Consider the following 22897-nt stretch of genomic DNA (forward strand, 5'->3'; position numbering starts at 1 on the left):
TACGTTTGTAGTTCAGGGTTGTCAAACTCATTTTCATTGAGGGCGACATCAGCATAATGGCTGTCCTCAAAGGGCCAGATGTAACTTATAAATGTAACTAAATGTAACTCAATGTAATGTAAAATAAATGTAACTATGCCTTGATATTAAATAAATCTGAATTTATTACTTATTGAAGTTTCAAACATTACAGTTGCACAGAGAAAAAAAAATTGCTTCTCTGTGTTAACAAAAATCCTTTTAATTTATCAGAAAATGAAAAAACCTACATAACTCCATCAATCGAGGATCAAACTATCCAAGTGAATAAAGAAAATAACATCGAACACAAGTTAGAACATTAACTTTGTTCAAAATGTTTTTGTCAAAGTTATGTTCTGAAAATGTTCTGAATTACTGCTTTGTGGGAAATGTAGTTTTGATCAAAGCAGACTTTTATCTTTAGACACCCAGGCCTTTTATGCTCTCGAGGGCCACATGAAATGATATGGCGGGCCAGATTTGGCACATGTGATGTACTTGAACTACATGCTGGAACTAAGTTGAATAAAGTTGAAGCATACAATTTAGCATTCTTAGAAAAGGTGAACTACACGTTAATACATGTTAACTGCAACACATTGCCATTTGTAAATTTTAATAAGAAAATATTTAAATTCCTCCACCTTTTTGCCTTCACCATGCTTTTGTCTATATCAGTATTGGTTATTATTATAACAATGAGATTAAAATTGAAGTGGAGCAATGACCTAAAAGAACGGTTTGAAGAAAGCGGGATTTTTGATGTTCAAACAGAATAGGCATTGAGTATCCAAAATGGCCATACTTCCAATATTGTTCAGCTATCATCAATATTATTTTATAAATATTTTTATTTTAGTGGGAAAATTACTAGGACAGGAAATATTTTATTATGGTCAATCAGACAAAGGTTTACATCATGGCAAAAAAAAAAGAACTGTTACAGTAGAATAATTAATGGTTTAGTGAAATGCTGGTCAACAAAAGTAACTGTTGGAGTGTTTTGGGCTTCGACATTCAGAAGCTCCAACAAGAGGAATTATATTTCAATAGAAAATATTTTCCTGACGCAGGTCTGCCATCAGCATTAAATTTAATGCCTTTGGTCCATCAACCAGTGTTACATGATGGAGTTAACACAACAGAAGGGTAGTAGAGTGTAAGTGCTTCACAAGCAATCACAACCAAACTGATGCTTTCTGACGCCAAACATGCACACACTTATTTAGCAAGTCAGAAAGTAACACACAAAAGAACAATTCACCTCATCCTCTTCTTCATCCATTCTATGGTGTGATTCTTAAATTAAGGCAGGATTTTAAATGTGACCTTCTATTGCAGATTCCCTGCAGCGTTTATCGTACCAGGCATCAAACTCTTGTCTTCTTCTCCTTGTCCAAGTGTTCTATCTATCTTTGTACTTTTCTATCTTCAGCCTGCGGCTTTCCTAAACAAACTGATGTGCCAAGCTGGCTTTGGAAGTGCTGGAATGACACACTTCAACAGCAGCCCTCTGCCTCTTTTCTCCGCCCCTCCCTTGTTTTAGATTCAGCGTCAGTCTGCCTTCTTTTACCCTATCAGATGGGTTACAAGGAGGAGCTAAATATCTTGGCCTGAAGGCTCTCCTGGCAATGATGTACGACTAGAGTCGTTGTGTCGCTAACATTTCTATCATTGCCCCTTCTTTCCTCATGCACATCCAACACACACACACACACACACACACACACACACACACACACACACACACACACACACACACACACACACACACACACACACACACACACACACACACACACACACACACACACACACACACACAAATACACAGGGGGGGGGGGCATTTTCTCTCTCTCTTTCTGTCTGTCTCTCTGTGAGTTGCCAAATACCAAACAGCCAAAAGGGTTTCAAGTTTCTGCACAGTCATAGAGGGTATGTAGGACACAAACAAACACTGACACATGCATATACACACTCAGACACACATGATGAGAATACTCAAATTTCAGATACCTAAAATGTCGACCTCGCGAGACACAAAAAAAAGAAGGGCATTTCTCTGAAGCCAATGTATGTCTGGTCAACAGAGGCTGTGTCAAAGAAACAGAAAATCACACATCTTCAAGGCAGAGAATAAATAGACAATCATTTATAGTTAGAAAGACAGATAGGCAGACAGACAGAGATGATAAATGGAGAGGTAAAAAAGACAGACAGAAAAATAGATGGACAGACAGACAGATTTCAACAGTATTTCAATATAATGTATTCCAGAAGCGATAAGCAAACCCACAACTGCATCACACGCACCACACAAGCTGATCCATGTACTGTAACCTTTTCCTCTGAGCTGGAAGTGAAAGCTTTCATTTAGGTAATGGAGGTTCAACCCAGCACAGTGATCCCTGACAGTTTGTAGCGCTTCCTGGCATGGGAGTCTCTGCTGAGATCCATCCAACGTAGATTAATATTCACACCCATATGACTGCTGACCTTTACTGTAATCACATATCATAAAAAATAACGTTTATCTGGTTTCACAGACCACAGAAACAGAAATTGTGACTTCTAAAAAATAAGAAACACTGAAAATTAATTCAGATTAAAGAGCATAGCTCTCGCTGAGGATTATCATCTATGTTGATTAAAACAGGGAAGTACTGTATGTTATTCTGGTTACAAACCCATAATGGACAGATCTTACGTAGATAAAATAACTTGGCAAACTTATCTGCCAAGATAGTGGTGTGATTACATCATTCACCAAATGTGTGCAGTGGTTTCACAGTGGTTCAGTGGTTCATTAACGATCATGGAGAGCCTTCTACCTTTGGCATGACACTCCTGCACTTGCAACCCAGTTGCTGCTTACTGGAAAGCGATTCTTCACTTACGCTTTAGAGAATTGCCAGTGGCAACTTTCAAAATGATTGGGATGTGTTCCAGTATTCCTGTCTGTAGCAATGAATTATGTGCAAAAAGCATTCTTATTCAAATGTTACAAAAGTTATCCTTATTCAAAGCATCCTTATTCAAATCCTTATTCCTTATTCAATGGTGGGAATATTAACCTTTGACTTCATTTTCAATTAAGAAACATATGAATATTTACAGAGTCATCCAAAAACAAAATTCAGCAGTGTATGACATACGCATGCTTCTGGTGAGCCTAGACTACTCCACTTTGTTTCGGATAAATGCAAAAGAGAAAAATAAGATATGGTGAGAATCAAAACATAAATAAATATTTATTATGTTTGAGTCATGTGTAAAAGTCAATAAAGCAAGTACCTGTAATTTTTTCAGACCAAGATAGATAGATAGATAGATAGATAGATAGATAGATAGATAGATAGATAGATAGATAGATAGATAGATAGATAGATAGAAACTTTTATTATCCCTAGTACTGTATGTGTTCAACATTTGATGAAGTAGTTTGTGAGATATGCTCACGACAAGATGACAACCAGGAAGACAATCTGAGACATTAAGATGTTACAGGTTATTATTCCCAAAGAAGTATGGTTTTTGGGAATAATATTTTATTGTATTGTATTGTATTGTATTCATTTTAAAGTCAGCAAATATTGTTGCAGCTGATTAACAAGATTTACATTTTGATTAACAAGATTAATTAATTAACAACATTTATAGTTAGATTTAGATTACTGTTGAATATACTGACTGAAATGATGCATCTGTGCTGTATGTCATGCATAGAGTATATGGTTCATTTGACAAAGTTGGCTATGACTATCACTATGATGACACTCCTGTGGATAAAGGTTCTTAAATAGTGTGTGAGTGCTTTTCCACTAACATGAATAAGATTGACTCATTTTCTTTGAAGCAATTTTGTAGCTAATCCAGTGATGATGATTTTGAAAGATTGTCTCTTTTGTGAAGCAATGCTAGTTTGTGCTGTCAGGACTGTCGGGAAAAAATGATTCTTGGATAAAATAAAAACATGTCTGTTCCCTGTGGTAAATCTTCCTCAGTCGTATGTAAGGGGACAGATCTTCTTCAGAAAGTGTCAATGCATTCATTTGTATTGCATTTCCAATGAATACATATCCATTCTCATACACACGCGCGCACGAACACACACGCACGCACGCACGCACGCACACACACACACACACGAAGTGAGAAGATGACTGGCATACATACAAAAATGTCACAAGCATCTTTGGTCATCTGAAAACAGGACAAATGTCATCACATGACTCTTAATGGATACTATGAAGGGCAGGGCTCTCCTGTTGCAGTGAGGGAACTGTGTGTGTGTGTGTGTGTGTGTGTGTGTGTGTGTGTGTGTGTGTGTGTGTGTGTGTGTGTGTGTGTGTGTGTGCATGTGTGTGTGTGTGTGTGTGTGTGTGTGTGCGTGCGTGCGTGCGTACGTGCGTGCGTGTGTGTTTGTCATCCATGCGCTTGACGAAACCCATGGTGAAAGTGACAACAAACACTGTAATTGGGTTGCCACCTCCTGTCAGTAACCTAAACACAACCCAGTGCAAAAATAGTTGTTCTTAAATTGTCGGACAATCACTGAAGGCCAATAGTAATCATACAACGCAAAATAGGAGATGATATATGTCTACTTACACACACACACACCCACACACACACAGAAACTGCGAGACACTTCTGTTGCCAGACTCCTTTAAGCTACCTTGTGACTACTCTAAATCACACTGTCATAGAAAGGACAAGGGGATTGGATGTTCAGAGGTTGAGCGGGGAGTATCTGGCATTCCCTCCAACCACTCCTCCATAGTGGAATGTAAGTGAGGGTGGATATGAGGTTAGAACAGCTGTCATTAGGACAGTGTGGTGGAAGTGGAAGCAGGGGAGTCTTTGAAGATATGCTTAATATGAAGTTGTTAGGCAGGTTAAGGTATGCTGTGACCTAGCTCAGTTATATGATGACACCATGATGCAACAGTTTGAAATTTGGCTCCAGTGTGTTTCACAAACAGAACTGTTGACAGCTTTGATACAGTGCTGTAATAGTAGCATGTAACGCATACACTCCATATCTACATGGTGACCAATTAAACAGCAATTTCTAATGTTCTGAGCAGATCCAGTAAAAACAGAATCAGATCAAATTAATTAAACTATATATTTTATTACTACTGCTGCTGAAAGGATATTTTAAAAATATTCTAATTTTTCTCCTTTTCCTGATAAAATCTAAGCTTCGGTAAGTGAAAAGCTAGAAAAGACTTAACTGATATTATATGTCCTTAAAATATAGGACTAAATTATTTCACAAGTTCTTGTCCTTCATTTACCTAATTGTTGTTGTTTTTTTTTGGCAATACTAAATCACTATTTCAAAACAGTCTTCACAACTAAAACAGTTAACAATTTGCCCTATTTCCAGTTCATACAGCTAAACTGAATGCTATTGCCGTTTCAGAAGTGTTGAATTGAGGAACAGCAGAGGAACATAATAAAATTATTTTTTCCTAAAACAAAGACTCTGAACGTTTTAAGTGTAACTTCATGGTAATAAGGACTGGTCATATCAAAATGAGTAAGTAAATGATCAGCATTGAGGTAATGCCTCTCAGTGGAAATTACTGCTATGGTATAGCCATACATTTGCAACGATAAACAGGAAAAAGCAGGTTTTTATTTAATTTTGGACGATAAAAGAAATGTCAATATGCTGGATTGAACCTCTGTTGAGATGTTTCCTTACCTGGTTACAGGTGCTGATGTCTACTCCATTCTTTAGGAAGTCAAGGACTTTGTCAATGTTTCCTGCTCTTGCAGCACGCAGGAAACTGGTGTTACTGTCAGACTACAGAAAAGAAAAGAGGATGGATATGAGAGTTATGTATGTTTTAGTACATGTTTGTTTTAACACCTTCAGTATTCTGGAATGTAATAATACAAAATAACAATAAGAAGCAACTCAGAAAATACTTAATAATTTATTTTATTTAAATAATTTATTATACAAAAAAAATCTTCAGTAGTTCAATTATTTAAAAATACCTTTTCATATTCATTCATCCTGAAAGTTTATTTTATGTAAAAACTAATATGAGTTGAGACAGTGTTTTATGGTTTTGTAGAAGTCAGACATCCTGACTATGTCAATACTTTGTCTGAATAAGCAGTTCTAAATTTAACCAGCTGTCATAAATGCTGCATAAGCAGCTGCAACATACGCACGCACGCACGCACGCACGCACGCACGCACACACACACACACACACACGCGCGCGCGCGCGTGCACACACACCTAAGATAAAACCATAATGACTTAAATACACATGGCACACTCAGCAGAGTAAAGAAGTTATTTTTGTTATCCATTCATCGCCTGTTGCCTTTAGAATGTCATAAATTTGTGTCATGAAATGTCACTCAAAATGTTTTCCTTCTTAAATGAAAAACACTGTTGAAGAATACAGTTCACCTACACTTTTTTTCTTGAATTATTATTATACATAGACAGCAACATGTCACCCTGATCACTTGTGAAGTAACAAAATAGACGATTGTTGTCTCTTGATCGCTTACCAGCGAATCAGCAGTGTCAGATCCTGGGTCGGCTGCTCCATAGTAATCAGAATGAGTGTTTGAGTCTTGATCACCACATCTAGTTTTTAAAACCCTTTCTGAGCCACAGGCATGACATACTGCTGCATTGCCCATAGTAACTACCAAAGCTGGTGAATATTAATAGCTTAAGCTGAAGAGAGGTCTTCCTTTATTTTACTCACTGTTAAGTTATTTGCTCAACTAAGGTCCAGTCTTTGTAGCTTATCAATTTGCATCCAGAGGTTGAAGCATGTCCAGCTCAGTTTAATGCCTTTCCTGTTTGGTTGCATCAATCTTACATGTTCTGTCCACTTAATTATCATATAATATTATAGAATCACTATTCTGTTTCCTCCCTGTTCTAAATTCTGGCAAAATCTTCTCAGTCTTCAGAACTTGTTTTGCTGAGCGAGCAAAGCCCAAGAATGATCCAGTCCTTCCAATGCTTCTAAAACCTTCTGTCTGTAGGATAACAACTGCAGCCATAAAGATTATTCCCTAAAAGTTTCTCCCGCCTTGGCTATTTTTACTTCTCCATCTATTCAGTGGAGATCCCCACCCATTGGTGCTGTACCCACGGTGGGGCTTAAGACAGCTGGGCTTGACTCTTGCTGAAGACCGCATGCTCTCCAGGAACAGGTTCATGATCGAGAGATGGAATTTGAGACTGAACACAGCTCTCAAATGTCATAAGAACACACTGCTAATCACCATTAGGAAAATATGGAAACTATCTGTTAACTTTGGAAGGGTTTTTTATGCATCTTGAGATTGACATCACAAATGCAAAGCATAAAACACCAACTGATAAACCAACCCAGAAGTATTTTGCAAATTTTGGAAGCACTGTCCACTTACAGTGAATATAAAAGCCTACACACCCCTGGTCAAATGCCAGATTTTTGTGGTGTAGAAAGATTACAGAAGACAAAAAATTTCACATATCCTGTGCACAGCCCTCTTCAGATCACCCCACAAATGTTTGATGGGAATCTGGTCTGGACTTTGATTGGGCCTAAAAAAAGAAGTTCCTCTTCATCTTCAGATTTCTAACAGTAGGCTGAAGGTTTTGTGCCAACACTGACTGGTATTTGGCACTTTTGACTTTGACTTTCATAATTCCCTCCACTGTGAGTAAGGCCCCAGTTCCAGCTGAAGAAAAACAGCCTCAAAGCATGATGCTGCCACCATCAAGCTTTAATGTATTTACTCCAAATACAGTGCGCACTCGTTACTCGCGGTTAATGCGTTCCAGGAACCACATGTGAATAACGAAGTCTGCAATATAGTGACAAACTATTTATCTTATTATTTACAGTAATTTAAACATTTAGGAACCCTTCCCATACTGATATAAAACCACCTTCTATCTGCATTACCTTATCCCACACTCTTATCGACTGTTTAAAGCACTTTTGTGTCTCACGGACATGCGCTGTGTTCCGACACTCCTGGATTCTGTCAGCCAACAGAATGCGCGTACAGTATCACGTGACTACCTACCAAAAATCCGCAATGAGATGACGTCGAGAGTGTTAATGCGCAAATGTGCAAGGGCGCACTGCATACCTTTTGGAATTATGTCCAAAAAATTAATATATCTTTGAATAATGAGATCCCTCTGATGCTCTGCAAGCTCTGTGCAGTAAAAGGCTTGTGTTGGAAGATGTGGCTACAAAAATGTCAGAAACAGCTGAACTTTATTTGGGGTTTATCAAATTCACTTTATTTGGTGACAGCTGTGTGTTGACTTCAATTTAACATGAGTTTCAAAGTAGTTGCTTAAGTCTGAACACACGTGTGCTGTACATGTCATAAGTCACATGAAAGATGTAAAAAGTTGTGAGATTATTTATCTTGATCTAATTTTTTACATGAGAAAAATGTGGCATTTGAGGACAAAACTAGCATATGAGGGGTGTGGGACTTTTTATATCCACTCTGTTACAGTGTGTTTTTCAGTAATTTCTGTTTTCACTGTCTCATTCATCTCTCCGCTAAGCAAGCACACATATAGAGATTGGATTGATTGAAGCAGCTGTAATCTCTGCATCTGTACAGAATTTGACCCGCCTGTTGTCATGTAATTGAGTATGCTGGATTATATCCTCTGCAGCACTCTGTCCAAGTGTGTGCTTACACAGGAGGAACATCAATCTCTTTTTCAGCCACATTTGCGTGAACACAAGAGCACTGGTTGTGTTTAGGTGCAACTTTCCTCACATTTATTGAAGCATCACCCAAGAATAATATAACTGGCCTGTCCTGCCAGTTTTGATCCTAACACATTAAACTAAATGTCTGTTTTCTTGAAAGGTCAGCAACTTCTCCGAAATAAAAAAAAGACTGAGTTGTTCAGACAATAACAGAAGTACTGTACTCCAGAACATACTATTATATGTATGGAGTACAGTAGTTCTGAAAATGAAAAATGTGACTTAATGCCTCTTCTCTAAAAGAATCCATAATCTTATTCAACAGACAACAAATTAGCTTCAGAAATTGAAAAAGTCTTACATTTTTTCACTGGCAGATGGCCATGCTCTAGGAGTAGAGATGCAACTTATACTTCCACCAGTGTGTTGCTTCTCTCTGAGTTAGAGCCACACTTCTCCTCTATTCTACCATTGTCCATCTCCGCAGAATATGGTCAATCATCTGAGATGAGAGGGGTAGAGCAAATCCCCAGCGCCACAAGCATTTCTATGCTAACCCTTGCAGCCCACCGTTATACAGACAGTGTCACACAAGAAAATAAAATGCCATTGTTAGGCAAACTAGATGTGAATTTGTAAGAAGATGATTTTCATTTTACCTGACGCTTTCGCTCAGCTCTCTCCCGCTGTCGTCTCCTCCTCTCCCTGGCTTTTTGTAGAGCTTTGTACTCAATACTTTGCTCAAGCTCTCGAGCTTTCTTCAGGTGGGCCGCAGCATGTGCCATGATCTCACCCCTCTCTTTTTTTCTCAAAAAACTATTTTAAAATGTAACTTTAGTTCACTTTCATATATATCCAAATTAATGCCTGCACTTTTCAAATGAAAATCTTTTAAAAAGATAGAAAATTTTTGTATAAAAATGATCCTCCTTCAAAAATAAATATTAAAATATTTTCCGCCTCTTTGATTTTATAATTCTCACCTTCAGCTTGTTTTCTCCTCTTAGGATAAAGATCAAGATGAGAGTCAAGCCAGGAGCTATCTACTCCACACATCCATACGAACTAGCTGAAAAGGAGTCATTCACATCCATGTGCACAAACATGACAGAAGGAGATGACTGAAAAGACTTCATCAATGATGAGAGTGAGACCTATCCATTTAGTCCCGTATCCCAACACAGGCTCACACACAAGTAGAATGACCCGGTCCAGATGTACATGGAAAAACCTACTCGAAGTGAACAGATGTGAGGAAAAAACGTAGTCTATGTGTGCATGTGTTATGTGTATGTGTGTCTGTTAGCTGCAATCACAGGAAAGTATTAATTATGTGAGGGGTTTAGGGTGGCTTCATGTCAACTGGCAGCTGACTAGCACAGCTGCAGCTACTCTCTCTTCCCACTGCTGTGAGAACATAGCTTATGGTGAGCAGCATAGGGATGCATGGGGAGAAGGTTAATGGACAAGGAAGGGAGATGGACAGGAAGAAAACAGAGGAAACTAGATCAAAATAAAGGAATTTTGTGCACAAATTTATAATTTTTATTCTAAATAACCTTAAAAAGATTTTCTTTGAACATCAATTTTTTTCTGGAAGCAACAAGCAACAATTCAAATAATTTTGAGGATTCATGAAAGATGAAGTTAAACTACAAGAAATCAAATGCATTACTCTATATTGCTGCTAGATAAATAGATGAAAAGTGTAAAAAGGAGTTGCCTTATTTTTGTATAGATGTCCACTCTGGTTTATTGCAGTTGTCTGTATATCAGTGTATGTGTTACATTTAAATATTCAGTGCTTGTGATTGACTGCTGCCTTGGCCAGATCTTGAAGATATTTTTACCTCACTGGGACTTAAATAATGGTGAACAAAGGAAATTTGAAAAACATAAGAATAAAGAAGAGAAATGTTGTTGGGACACAGTGACCAGGTGGGTACAAAGAATATTTTAGTGAACGAAACAACAAATTATGACACACCATGTGTTGGTGGAGAGCAGTCAGCACATACTGAGGCTACCAATCACTTGTGTGTTACATGCTTCCCCTACATAGAGGGGGGAAGTAGATTAGCCTGAATCTCAGCTGCACTCAATTATCATGACTGATGGCATATGATTTGACAGTTAGTGTGTGTGTGTGTGTGTGTGTGTGTGTGTGTGTGTGTGTGTGTGTGTGTGTGTGTGTGTGTATGTGTGTGTGTGTGTGTGTGTGCGTGTGTGCGTGCATGCGTGCATGTGTGTGTGTGATGTCAAAGTCTCTCTCTGTCAATACAGCTAAATTTATAGGCTTTATAGCGGGGTTTGGGGACAGGCACACTATCATAAACCTTTTTTAAACCTTTATTTCTGTTCACATAATGTGCCTTATATGTTCTGCAGTCAACAATCTGTCAACAACAATTGTAGCACCAACATCTCTTTTCCCACCAGTCACTAAGAATGGGAAAGATCTCGGGATTCATTCCATATTGTGATGCAGCCTTAACAGATTCACCCAACTGCATAAACCCTGAGCCTTTCAGTCTGTTTATGATCAAGTTGGACTTTAGTGGTTATTTCCTGCTTCTCTAGTACCCCCTGCTGTTGAAATTGAGAATATTTATTTTCCACAACTCACAATAATTGAACGTGAGCAATACTGAAATACCATTAAAGCGATTTGTTTTGCACAGATACCACTATAAAGTAATTTTCAACATTTCTGATGCATTTCCCAGGATTGATCATTTATCTTTAAACCCCATCAGTACTGAACAAAGACTAGTTTTTAATCAGAATTCATGAAAACTTCGCAGTCTGCCGCTGAGCAAAACATCCCAAAATTAAAAAATAAACTCAAGAGTAGGCATGAGGATTAATTTCTGCACCGAAAACTTACAATTGCTTAAACTTCAGTGTCATTACATGTTTATGTAAACAATCATGGCATTGCCCAAGTTGATGAGTTTCATATTTAACAGACAGAATCTATAAACATGTGCTCGGTAACGTGCTCCATTGAAACAGCAAAACCCAGCCTGCTTTGTCTTAGACTAAGGGGGTTGATTGATGGGGTTGTCTACTTGTAGGAGCTAAATTATGTCCTGGGTCTCCTTGGAACAATTGGTGCTCAGGTATAAGTAGGAAACCAATGTTGGCCGAATTAGTTTTGCGCTCGGACGCATTAACATGCTCTCTTTTATATGAAATATTTTGACATATGTGTTCAAATATTTATATATTTTAAATATTTTATATAACATGGAATGTCAAATATATAAAATCTATCATTAATTTTGATTAATTACTATTAATTGTTGATTTTAATATATTTTGTTATTTATCTTAAGACGTGTTTTTTTAAATTTATTATGCCTAATTACTGTTCTTAAGGCTGGTTGTGAGCGTCAGTGCAGAAATGTATGCCTGGATTGAAACTTAATTTTAATAATTTTAGTAAATTATTTAATTATTAAACGACTCAAATGACAATTATTTAATTTTAAAATGACTACAATTCTTTTTTTTTTTGTTCTCAACTACATCTATTATTTTTGCTCTTCATTTATCACAATTTTATATCTACTTTATAACTGCAATGGCCCAAACACCTGAAACTGCTCTTACTATAATATAATTTGTTGTTTATTTACTGTTGTTTTTTTGTGTATTTGTGTGTCTGTGTGTAAGAATCAGAGAGAGACCATTTAAGAGTCAGATTACACTAAATGGAAGGGCCCAAAAGAGGGCTGAAGTGGGCTCTTGTTTCTGATGATTTAGTGAATCTCGGGGTTAATGGTGTACTTTTCAATTTATAGATCCAAAGGCTTTTATTCGGCCCATTAGGAGTCCAAGAGAGACGGCTATGGGAGACGCAGAGGCAGCACACGTACCCCTACACGTGTCTGTTCATGCACTTCAGATGGTGAGTGTGTATGCAGGTATAGTGTGTGTGCACTACAACTCACCACTCGCATACGTTTCAGGGTTTGCACTAGTGTACTGCAGGCCTGGTGGACCACCATACCGTCTATGTCAAAGCAGAAGCGAATATGAGAATATGAATTTTCTTGAAAATTTATTGTGATGCCAACGTAAAAAAAGAACTCTAGAGTGAGAGCAGAACACAACTCACACAGTCTGAAGCATCTTGCTATTATTCAACAAATAGAGCAAGCTGTCATCAACACTTTAAAATGAAATGAGTCGTTAATAAATTTCAGCAGACAAATATATACTTTACTGTATTGCAAATTAAGCAACGAATAAGAATATACTCCTCACCAGGCTTTATAGCTGTTTGGAGAAAAGCTCATTACTGTATTTTTATTCAGTAAAAGAGGTCTCTACAGAAAGGAATGACCTAACCAAATACATCATAGAATTTTCAAAATTTACAATTACAAATATTGGAAATAGATAGATAGATGTACTTTATTTATCCCAAACTGGGAAATTTAAAGTAAATACAATACAGTAATTCACCTTTCAACTCCATAACCAGGTAAAACAATAATAGCTTTCACAATAAATCCCTAATCTCTTTCTTCCTGGGAGCTAACTCTTTATTCATTATTATTTTTCTATGGCTTGTTTTGGAAGTAGCTGCTGCAGTTATTGATTTGTCAGTCAAAATGAAGCCACAATGCTGACTTGCACACTGCCTGTGTTGAGTACATGATAGCACATAATGTATCTGAGATTTAATGGAGGGGACAGCTTTCTGTTGAAGATGACTCATTCATATTTCTAAATTGCAATTTCTCCTCACTAAGAAATTGTTGTTTTCATGAATACGTTTGGTTTTAGTGACGCGTCAAGCTTGTGTAAACCTACTAAGTTAGTGTTTGGGTGACTGTAGAAGGCCAAATTCGCTTGTTATTCAACAGCAAGCACAGAGAGTGGACAAGATAATGAAAGCAAAGGACATACCTTTTACACTTAATTACATTTGACTTTAATACCAACACAGATAATAGATTCTATATTTTCTGTCTCTGTCAAAATTCCATAAACATCTTGCTGGAAAAATACGGAGGCTACCTGCATTGTCAATATAAAATATTATTCTAAACTTGTAACCATGTCTTACAAGCTGGTGTTAGGGTTACGGTAGTCCACTTCCATAAATTTGAGTGTTACAGATTTTATTCAATGATGCAGTCAATATTTGCTAATTTTAGGGTTTTGTTCATGGTTTCTTCTTTTTTTATTGCAAATTTGAGAAAATCTTAGGGCTCTTCAATGCCAGTTTATAAATTTTATATGGTTCTGATTGTAGTTGGCCCTTAATCCAAAAATGTGACACTGAGCTCACTGAAAACGAAGATATAGCAAAGATTTTCAACTTTTTTATAAACTTTTTTATAAACAGACAAAGATTTGTGTTTTGTATGAACTTTTTGGAAAAGAACGTTTAGGTGTTGTTGGATAACTCTTAGTTGGCTTAGGAATGTTGATCTGTTAAAAAGATGTTAAAGTTTAAAGAAGAATTCCGGGAAGTCACAGCACCTGAGCTGCTGGTGGGTGTATTCTGGTACCTTGGAGATTGCTTTCAATCTTTGTGTAAATAATTAACTCTCACCAAACTCCTTATTTAATGAAATATGAAGGATAAGAAACAAGAAACGAGAAAGAAACAAGAAAGAAAATGATATTGCACTCCTAAATGTACAATACCAGGAATCCCTTGAAGTCTTTCAAATGTGTGACATGAGCCTCGCCTTCCTTGTTTTAGACCTTCTAAAAAAAACACATCCAGATGCGTGCTCAAACACACACGCACACACGCACGCGCGCACACACACACACACACACACACACACACACACACACACACACTCTGCAGCTGATCCCTGTACTACGTGACTGCATGATAAAAATCAATCAAACACTTTTGCATGATGCTAAATGGTGGATAAAAAGACTACACAGAAATAATGCAGTAACAGATTTACCTAAGCTTCACTGCAAGGATGTGATATGTGACAAAGCTGTGGCCTTCAAAAATCAACCAGCTAGCTCTACAAAAATCTTTCTGCACTTGCTAACATTAATACTGCAGGTAGACCAGTGCATAATTTTGTACAAAAAAATGTTGGTCTGCCACATGAATTACATCCGCCTTGGGTGACACACAAACACACACACACACACACACACACACACACACACACACACACACACACACACACACACACACACACACACACACACACACACACACACACACACACACACACACACACACACACACACAACACAGTGAACATAATACAGAACACAGATAGCAATGAATTGATGATTTGTATTTGACGTCATGTTGCAACAGTTTTTACTGCTCATAAAAGGTCATACCATGATGACATAACTCTGTCTCTCCCTCTGTCTCTGTTAAAACCAAATCATGCAGACTCAAATTTAATAGCGAGTGTGGGCTTAAGAATACAGATCGGACCACACCCACATAAAGAGAGGGGCAGGTGGAGGGAGGGGAGGGGATAGAGATGCACTGTAAATGGTGCATATAACCTTGAAAGAGCCATGGATGAGAAAAACACAAAGACCACACCCTGTAGGAACTGTAGCAGTGCCATGTCCACTCATACCAGAGTACCGTATGTGTATACAATCCATTTAATTTATGACTCAGCTGATTTGCCAGTAACATTACTCACTCAGTTGCCCCTTCACTGCTGCTGTGCTGCCACTATATTTGCACAGACAGACAAGCAACAGCCTTATAGGTGGGCAGAAATACTACATCAACTGTTTGCAGGCTGTTTTTTTTGCTGTATCAGTACAAACTGGGACTCAAGAAGAATCCAGATAGAAATACAGAGCAAACCACTGAATGCAGAAATTAATTATTTGTATGACTGGCACCAGGATTACAAAGTGTTGTAATTCAAAATCCACTTCGCTGGCACACTAACATATGTCCACAGCCTCTCTCACATTAGTATGATATCCACTACCATGGAAATAGTCATACAAATTCATGGCTGTCCCGTATTTCCTCTTTGATGTGCTGACTAAGTCCCCGGGGAAACACACAATGTCAGTTTGCCATTTATTTTAATGAGATGAGAGTCCATTGGAAAATAAATTAACATAATATGTTTAGTCTACCATCCTACTGCAGATACTATCAGTCCTGTGCAATATCGATATCCTGCTTTCAGGGTGTGTACAGCTGTCTGTAATACAGGATCATAGGAGGGGCTGCTCTGTTCACACAGGGTTTAGCAGGAATGTATTCAGTCAATTAGGTCAGAAAAGCTAAATCTTAAGCATTCAGTACACAAAGAGTACTAAACATGAACAAAAATGTGGTGTGTGTGTGTGTGTGTGTGTGTGTGTGTGTGTGTGTGTGTGTGTGTGTGTGTGTGTGTGTGTGTGTGTGTGTGTGTGTGTGTGTGTGTGTGTGTGTGTGTGTGTGTGTGTGTGTCTCTGGTTCTGTGAGGTGTTATGAGCCATGTTATCCTCAACGACACAGCAAAAAGCTTTGATGTCTTTACCTATGTGAAAACCTTCGATTACACAACTCAAACAAGATGAGAGTTGGGGGGAGGTGAGGAGAGAGAGAGAGAGAGAGAGAGAGAGAGAGAGAGAGAGAGAGAGAGAGAGAGAGAGAGAGAGAGAGATAAAGCAAAGATAGCAAGAAAGAGAGAACATGTTTGCATGAAGGCATCTCAGTTGAGCTTCTGAGAAGTCCATTGATCACCTGCCATGCCCTCCTCTTCTTCTTTTGACAGGAAACAGTTCTTAGGCTCTAATGAATAATTGACAACTAAATGCTTCCTACTCCCCCCCAGTCTATAGAGTATGTCTGGCAAAGGGCTCATCTTTAGACCAAATGCTTCTATACTTTTCCTTGCTTGAAGATGCTTAACCTGCATCTTTTAAGTTAACGCAATCATCTCACATTACACATCCTCACTGCCCCTCTTCTTAAAATATTTCTTAGCCACTTCTTCAATTTGTCTTTATTCATTTGATGAATAGTCTTTCGCTATCGCTGTCTTTCCAGTAGGAGATAGTGTCAGATATCAAGGCCAACGACAAAGTTATGAGGTACCATGACAAGCAAGAACAACGGGCTATTGGGATGCTGTATGTACCTAACATTTTATCTGGGACTAAAATAACAACGCATTTCTCTCTGATCTATCACCATTACACAGCCATGCAAACTCACACAAACACATTTATAACTATGGTGTGACTGTTGTCCTGATATTGCATCAGGGCTGATGTTAACAGAATGGCTATTGAATGAATGGTGAATGGTGTTTAGAGGATTTGCTGAGATGGGAAATATGAATGAAAGAATGAATGAATGAGTGAATGAGTGAGTGAGTGAGTGAATGAGTGTGAGTGAGTGAGTGAGTGAGTGAGTGAGTGAGTGAGTGAGTGAGTGAGTGAGTGAGTGAATGAATGAATGAATGAATGAATGAATGAATGAATGAATTCTAACCAGTGGACTCGCAGCTTTGGTAAATACAACCATGTAACAGCTAAAGGTATTTAGGTGTGACAAATACCATCCATCATTTACATCTCTATCTGTTTCTATTAGACATAAGGCAATGTGGGACTATTTAAAGGTAACATAATGAAGGTTTCTATTAGGACCCCTTACTGCAGATTCCCATCACACCAATCCCTGCGACGAAAGAGAGAGATGCAGAGAAGAAACAGACAGAGAGGCGCAAAATAGAGAGATGATAATACTGAAGGCTGCAGTGAAATCTGACCGCTTGGCACATCACGATCCTGTTGAGACCAGTTGTGAAGTGGAGCATTGGACAGAAGGGAAGGGAGAGGAGAGCTTCTGAAGGGAAATTGATTGTAGGGGTAATTGCCCGGACAAAGAAGATAAACTAAACATTTGAGCATTTATTTTGAGGTCATGAGAGGAAGTGAAACTCTGGAGGAGCAGAGATGAAGTCAAGCTGACAACACAGTGAGAGGGGAAAGTCATTCAAGACGAACTACAAACTGAAAAAAACAATGGGATAACACTTCAAAAATAGGGGGATCTTTCCACAAAGCTAAAATGGCTCTAATCATCTCATCTTTAAACTCTAGATAGAAGGGAAGAAGATTTATGATCCAATTTTCTTGTGTATTGTTATATTCTGAGTCAGACTTGAACAAGCATGGATCAACCGAAGCAAGGAGGTTCTCAGATTTCAGATCAGTGGACATTAAATCCAGTCCTGAATTGATCTCAGCAAAATTAGCTCTTGAGTTTCCACAATGCAGTCTAATGGAGGGGGAATGGTGAAGAATGTAGGGGACTGACAGAGTATGGTGAAGTCTTTGTATAGCTCAGATGGAGTAGAATAGAAACTCCAATTTACACCAGCCCAGAGGAGAGAGTAACCGTTCAGAGATGATAGGTTGTAGAGCATTGAGATGGGGATGCACAGACAATTGGCTCGGAAGAAGCTATTATCCTTCAGAATAATCTCGTATGGCTCCAGATCTGAGCACAGAACAGTACAATACTGCAACATAGCACTGATCATTATTTTTTTCATTCAAATGGATTTCATGTATCCGTGAAGTGTAGGAAAAATTATGTATAAACTCACCATTATGGATAAATGTATGTTTGTTGTTATTTCAAACTACTTGAAGATTCTATTCTGTCATCTATTTTCATTTTAACTACAGCATGTTGTGTATTTAAATCAACTGTGATAAACCGCTGGTAAAAAAAACAACTGTTTGGGTTTTATTGACAATCATCCATGCATTTTCTGAGTACTTTCAAATTGGCTATAGATTATTTAAACTTTCCTTAGCCAGCCAAATGTTTTGCATCTCACTCATTTTGTCAAGCTCTCCATATAAGTTACTTGCATAGTCAGTGGTGAAACTATGGAGCAGAGTTCAATGGAATTGTTCATTCTTTTGAGGGTATTAAATTAAAAATGCCATTTTGAAAGAGTAAACAAAAATGTGTCTTCCCAACAACAATACTTTAAAAAATAGTCAAATGACCACTGATTCACACACAGATAATTTGTAGCATTCTAGAATTGTAGGTTATTGTGATAATTCCAACAGTATTGTGATACTTTTCAGCAAAATAAGATCTCGTGAAAACAATGCATTCAGTCTAAATCCCAGCAACACCCTACAAACAGATAAAGAACCTCATAGTGGGTAAAGAAAGTCAAGCATCCACCAAGCTAGTGACATACATATTATTCACAGGAGTTGAGGGAGACCAAATCTACAGGTTACAGTCTGACTATTTGACCTACATGTATGGATCTACTGGAGAACAATGTTATTCTGTGTATGTTTCATTTCTCTGTGAAAAGCAAATAATTTCTAACATGGTAAGAATAAATTCAGTTACATTATTATGATTAATTCAGGATGAAGACATTGTACAGTCCTGGTTCATGGAAACAGGGGGGTAATTCATTTAATTCATTCTAAGGTGTCCTCTCCTCAATAAAGTGTGGGCACAAAAATTGGGTTTGGCTGCCATCTGCATTCTGCATTTGCGGTTGGTACAGTGAGTTTCATATCTTCATATAGGTCCCAACGTAACCCTCTCCCCCCGCCCCAAATTCAACCTCAATGTGCTGGGTCATAAGTCAGTTCAGTTGAAAATAAGGGTACAACATCCTGCCAGGTTCCATTGGGATGGAAAGGGTGTAGAGCAAAGGCAGGAAAACACAGGTCAACCATTTGGAGTGAGTGTGGCAGAGACGAGGCCATGATAATTCATCACCTGCTATGAATCAATGGAGCCAAGTTGAAGACAATGCTGTTGGAGGCTAAAAATTAATCTATGCAGCAGTAAATGAGTCTTCCTACTGTAAATCGAGTAGCAGGAATAAAGTGATACCTAAAAAAGTACTTGTACTTCAAGCTACCCATAAATGTTATTTTTTTGTCGTAGATCAAAAGGAATGTTCCTTCCTATGTGACTTTCACTGAAACTTAGACATTTGAAAACACCCCCCCCCCCTCCCGTGCATGTCATGGTAGAAGGAATATAAAGACCATATTTTTTTTGTGATTTGGCTAAACAATCCATTTTTGCCACAAAAAGGAGTTTTCATGGATAAAAAATGAAAAGATAAACAAACAACATTCATATGGTAGAAAACTCTGTCAAGGCAGATGGGTTCACCATGTTATTACACTGAAAAATGATAGACACATGCTTGTCTGCCTTAGGTTATACACCTTAACACTGAAAACATGCATAGGACTTGAAATAACAATGATATTATTAATACTTTAATTGTCATAGTGAGATGCTAAAATCTTGTAACCGTCCCGTTATCTAGAAGTATGCTTTTAAAACATTCTGGATCAGGACAATAATTATGACAATTAAGATTCAAAATTGTTCCTTGGGGCAGACCTTACCTTGGACAGACCAACATTGGCAAAATATACCCTCATTGGTAAACGTAGTAAAATCTTTCATTTAATAGGTAAACAAGGTCACTTCAACTAAAACTGTACATCTCAAAGCTGTTTAGGACATCACTGAAGGCAAGCTTATCAGGATCAGCTGAAGTAATATGCTGGTACTACTAGAAGATACATGTGGGAAGAGAGTTCTGTAAAGTAGCACAAAGATATCTGTTGTGTTCACTGTTGAGTGCAACAACGTAAACTTGCGCATGCAGGTGTTGACAGATATGTTTGATAAATTTGTTTATCTTACTTCTGTTAATATGAAAAAATACATTAGACACAGCCAAGATTCCTTCAGCATTATGCTCTCAAACACTAAAACAAAAACCTAATCTCAATTTTTCTTCTGTGCTGAAGGCACAAAATCTCCTGATTCCAAGTATGAGCTCAGTGGCCCCACCCTAAAAAATGAGACTTAAGTGTGTGTGTGTGTGTGTGTGTGTGTGCGCGCGCACGCACACGCATATGTAGCTCTACAGTCCATTACTGAAATCACATTAGCTTGAGGGAGTGCACTCAGACAGGAAACAGCCATCTACCATCTCCTGACTTTCAATGAATACACAAATATATTGCTTGATCAAATACTGACATTCACCTTCCAATTTATGTCTTACATTTATGAATATAAGCCAATGAGTAGAAATAACACTACTCTATATATAATTTTCCTGTTAAGCATCTAGTCACAAATATGCCATAAAGTTGTGCTGCAGACAATGAGATGATAGGAAGATGATCTCTACTGAGTATGTGTATACCAATTACCCAAGATGCACTCTGCTAAAAAAGGTTCCTTATCAAAGCAGACTGCACACCTTGTGTGTGCCTCACGCAGAGGGCTATGGAGCTGCCAATGTTTCACACAGATCACAAATTAAAATTTACAATGAAGAAAGCCCAGCATCCTACCTGAAAAACAAACAAACAAAAAAAAAGTCTGAAATGTGTAAACATCCTAGTGGTGATCTATATGTGAGTTGTAAACAACCCATTTTGCTTTCTGCAATAGTAACTTCTTGACTCAGCACAAGTCTAGTGCTGGTTGTTTTGACGGCAATACGACTGCACAAATGGCCTATTTGGGTAATATCTCAACCCTTAAAGCACTGTGTTCCAAGTGTCTTATCAAAACAGACGGCAGTTTCTGTATGCGGACAGGCATGGTTCTATTAGCAGCTAATTCTGACATAATTTAATGAAATATGTCAACAAATCTGTCAGTCGTTCAATACCGACGCACTAAGCGCAGCATCGCTCTCCCTCAGCAGCGGATTCGGCCGCTCGTCACAAGACCGACTGGGTCCGTCAGTGCGGGGAGTGGGATGCGGACACTCACCTGCCGTATACGGTTCTGGTGCAGCAGTGGTGGAGGTCCACCCTCGGGGGACGTGTTGCTAGAAGAGGCCATTTTCAAGTCACTGTCGGAGCCGCCGCCCCTGGAGTGAGTTTCTTCAGAGCTCCTTGACATTCTTCCTAGGTGCCCCTGGAGGAGACGCGTTCAGGGAGGTTCCTGTTGCCGGTGCAAGGTGTATTTGTGGTGGGCCTCAGATTGAAGACGGGCCCGGGATCATTCTGCTGCCTCAGAGGCAGCTTGTCGTGGGACGTGATAAAATGTAAAACAGAGAATCTGATTCCAGGATGTCGAACCAAGATGAGCGCTGCCTTCCCGTCAGAGATGCTCCCGGTGTGTCCCTGAATGTCTCAGTCTCTGTATGGAGACGTGAGCGCGCCTCGTGCGCGCTTCCCTGAAACACCGCAGGATCAATGTGTCCTTCACGGACTGTCGGAAAGTTCCCCAACACGTCTCCATTAGGATACATTTAAATAAAATATTTAATTATTTAAATTAAAATATTTAACCCTCGTCATGTGTTTAAATACGGCGCGTCTGACTGAGAACCAAGAGTCGCCGTGACGGCATTTTTTTTTTGTCAAAAAGTGGAGAATGATTTGTGCAATCAGATTAATGCATGCGGAAAAACATGCGAACTTGTGGATTTGCACAAGCATCCGATTTATGTATACTGTATTCCGTTTTTGTGTGGATAACGAGATCTTGCAAAATAATCGGTGTTGATTTGCAAGTGATCTGGAAATGTTCCGTTAGTGTGTCTATTAATAAAAAATATAAATGACTAGCGGGAACCCGTGGAAATTCCACGATCAAACAATAATATCAGACTTCATACTAAACCTATGAAAAAAATGTATTAGTATTATAAACCAAGCGCACCGAATCTAGTCCATGTATAGCGATGGGCAGATGAAGCCCCATGAAGCACTGAAGCGTTTCATCCCAATCGGTTCACTGCGGTTAGAAGATTCCTGAGGCCTCATTTTCTCTAGTACGACATCTACTGGATGCTAAAATATCAGTTGGCATATGTTTGACGTGTGTGGCATTTTGCAGAACGCTTGTGAATAAAAATGTCAGTAAAATAAGGAAATATGCAAAACATGTATATATTAGTGATGCAGTAAACTGTGTGTGTAAAAAATAAAAATTCAAATAAACCTATTAGTAATTCCCGTGGGGAAATTAATTTTAACTTCAAATGCTTGCACACGTATACTATATATATATATATATATATATATATATATATATATATAGACACACACACACACACACACAATATGCAGCTAGATCTGAAAATGTGTCAAGAAATCTGTATTGTGTGTAGACAGAACTATTTCTAAAA

General features: G+C 38.3%; 1 protein-coding gene across 1 annotated transcript in view; it reads right to left on the reverse strand.

Moving 5' to 3' along the window:
• Positions 1-21835, reverse strand: part of LOC137600803 (ankyrin-3-like) — a 91515-nt gene extending 69680 nt beyond the window's left edge. The window contains exons 1-2 of the mRNA XM_068322620.1: positions 21532-21835; positions 5738-5839 (exon numbers count right to left, since the gene is read on the reverse strand). Of these exons, the coding sequence (XP_068178721.1) occupies positions 5738-5839; positions 21532-21663 (234 nt within the window). The 5' untranslated portion in view covers positions 21664-21835. The remainder of the gene's footprint in view (positions 1-5737; positions 5840-21531) is intronic.
• Positions 21836-22897: the final 1062 nt, after the last annotated feature.

Source organism: Antennarius striatus, chromosome 8 (genome assembly GCF_040054535.1).
Source record: "Antennarius striatus isolate MH-2024 chromosome 8, ASM4005453v1, whole genome shotgun sequence".
NCBI lineage: Eukaryota > Metazoa > Chordata > Actinopteri > Lophiiformes > Antennariidae > Antennarius > Antennarius striatus.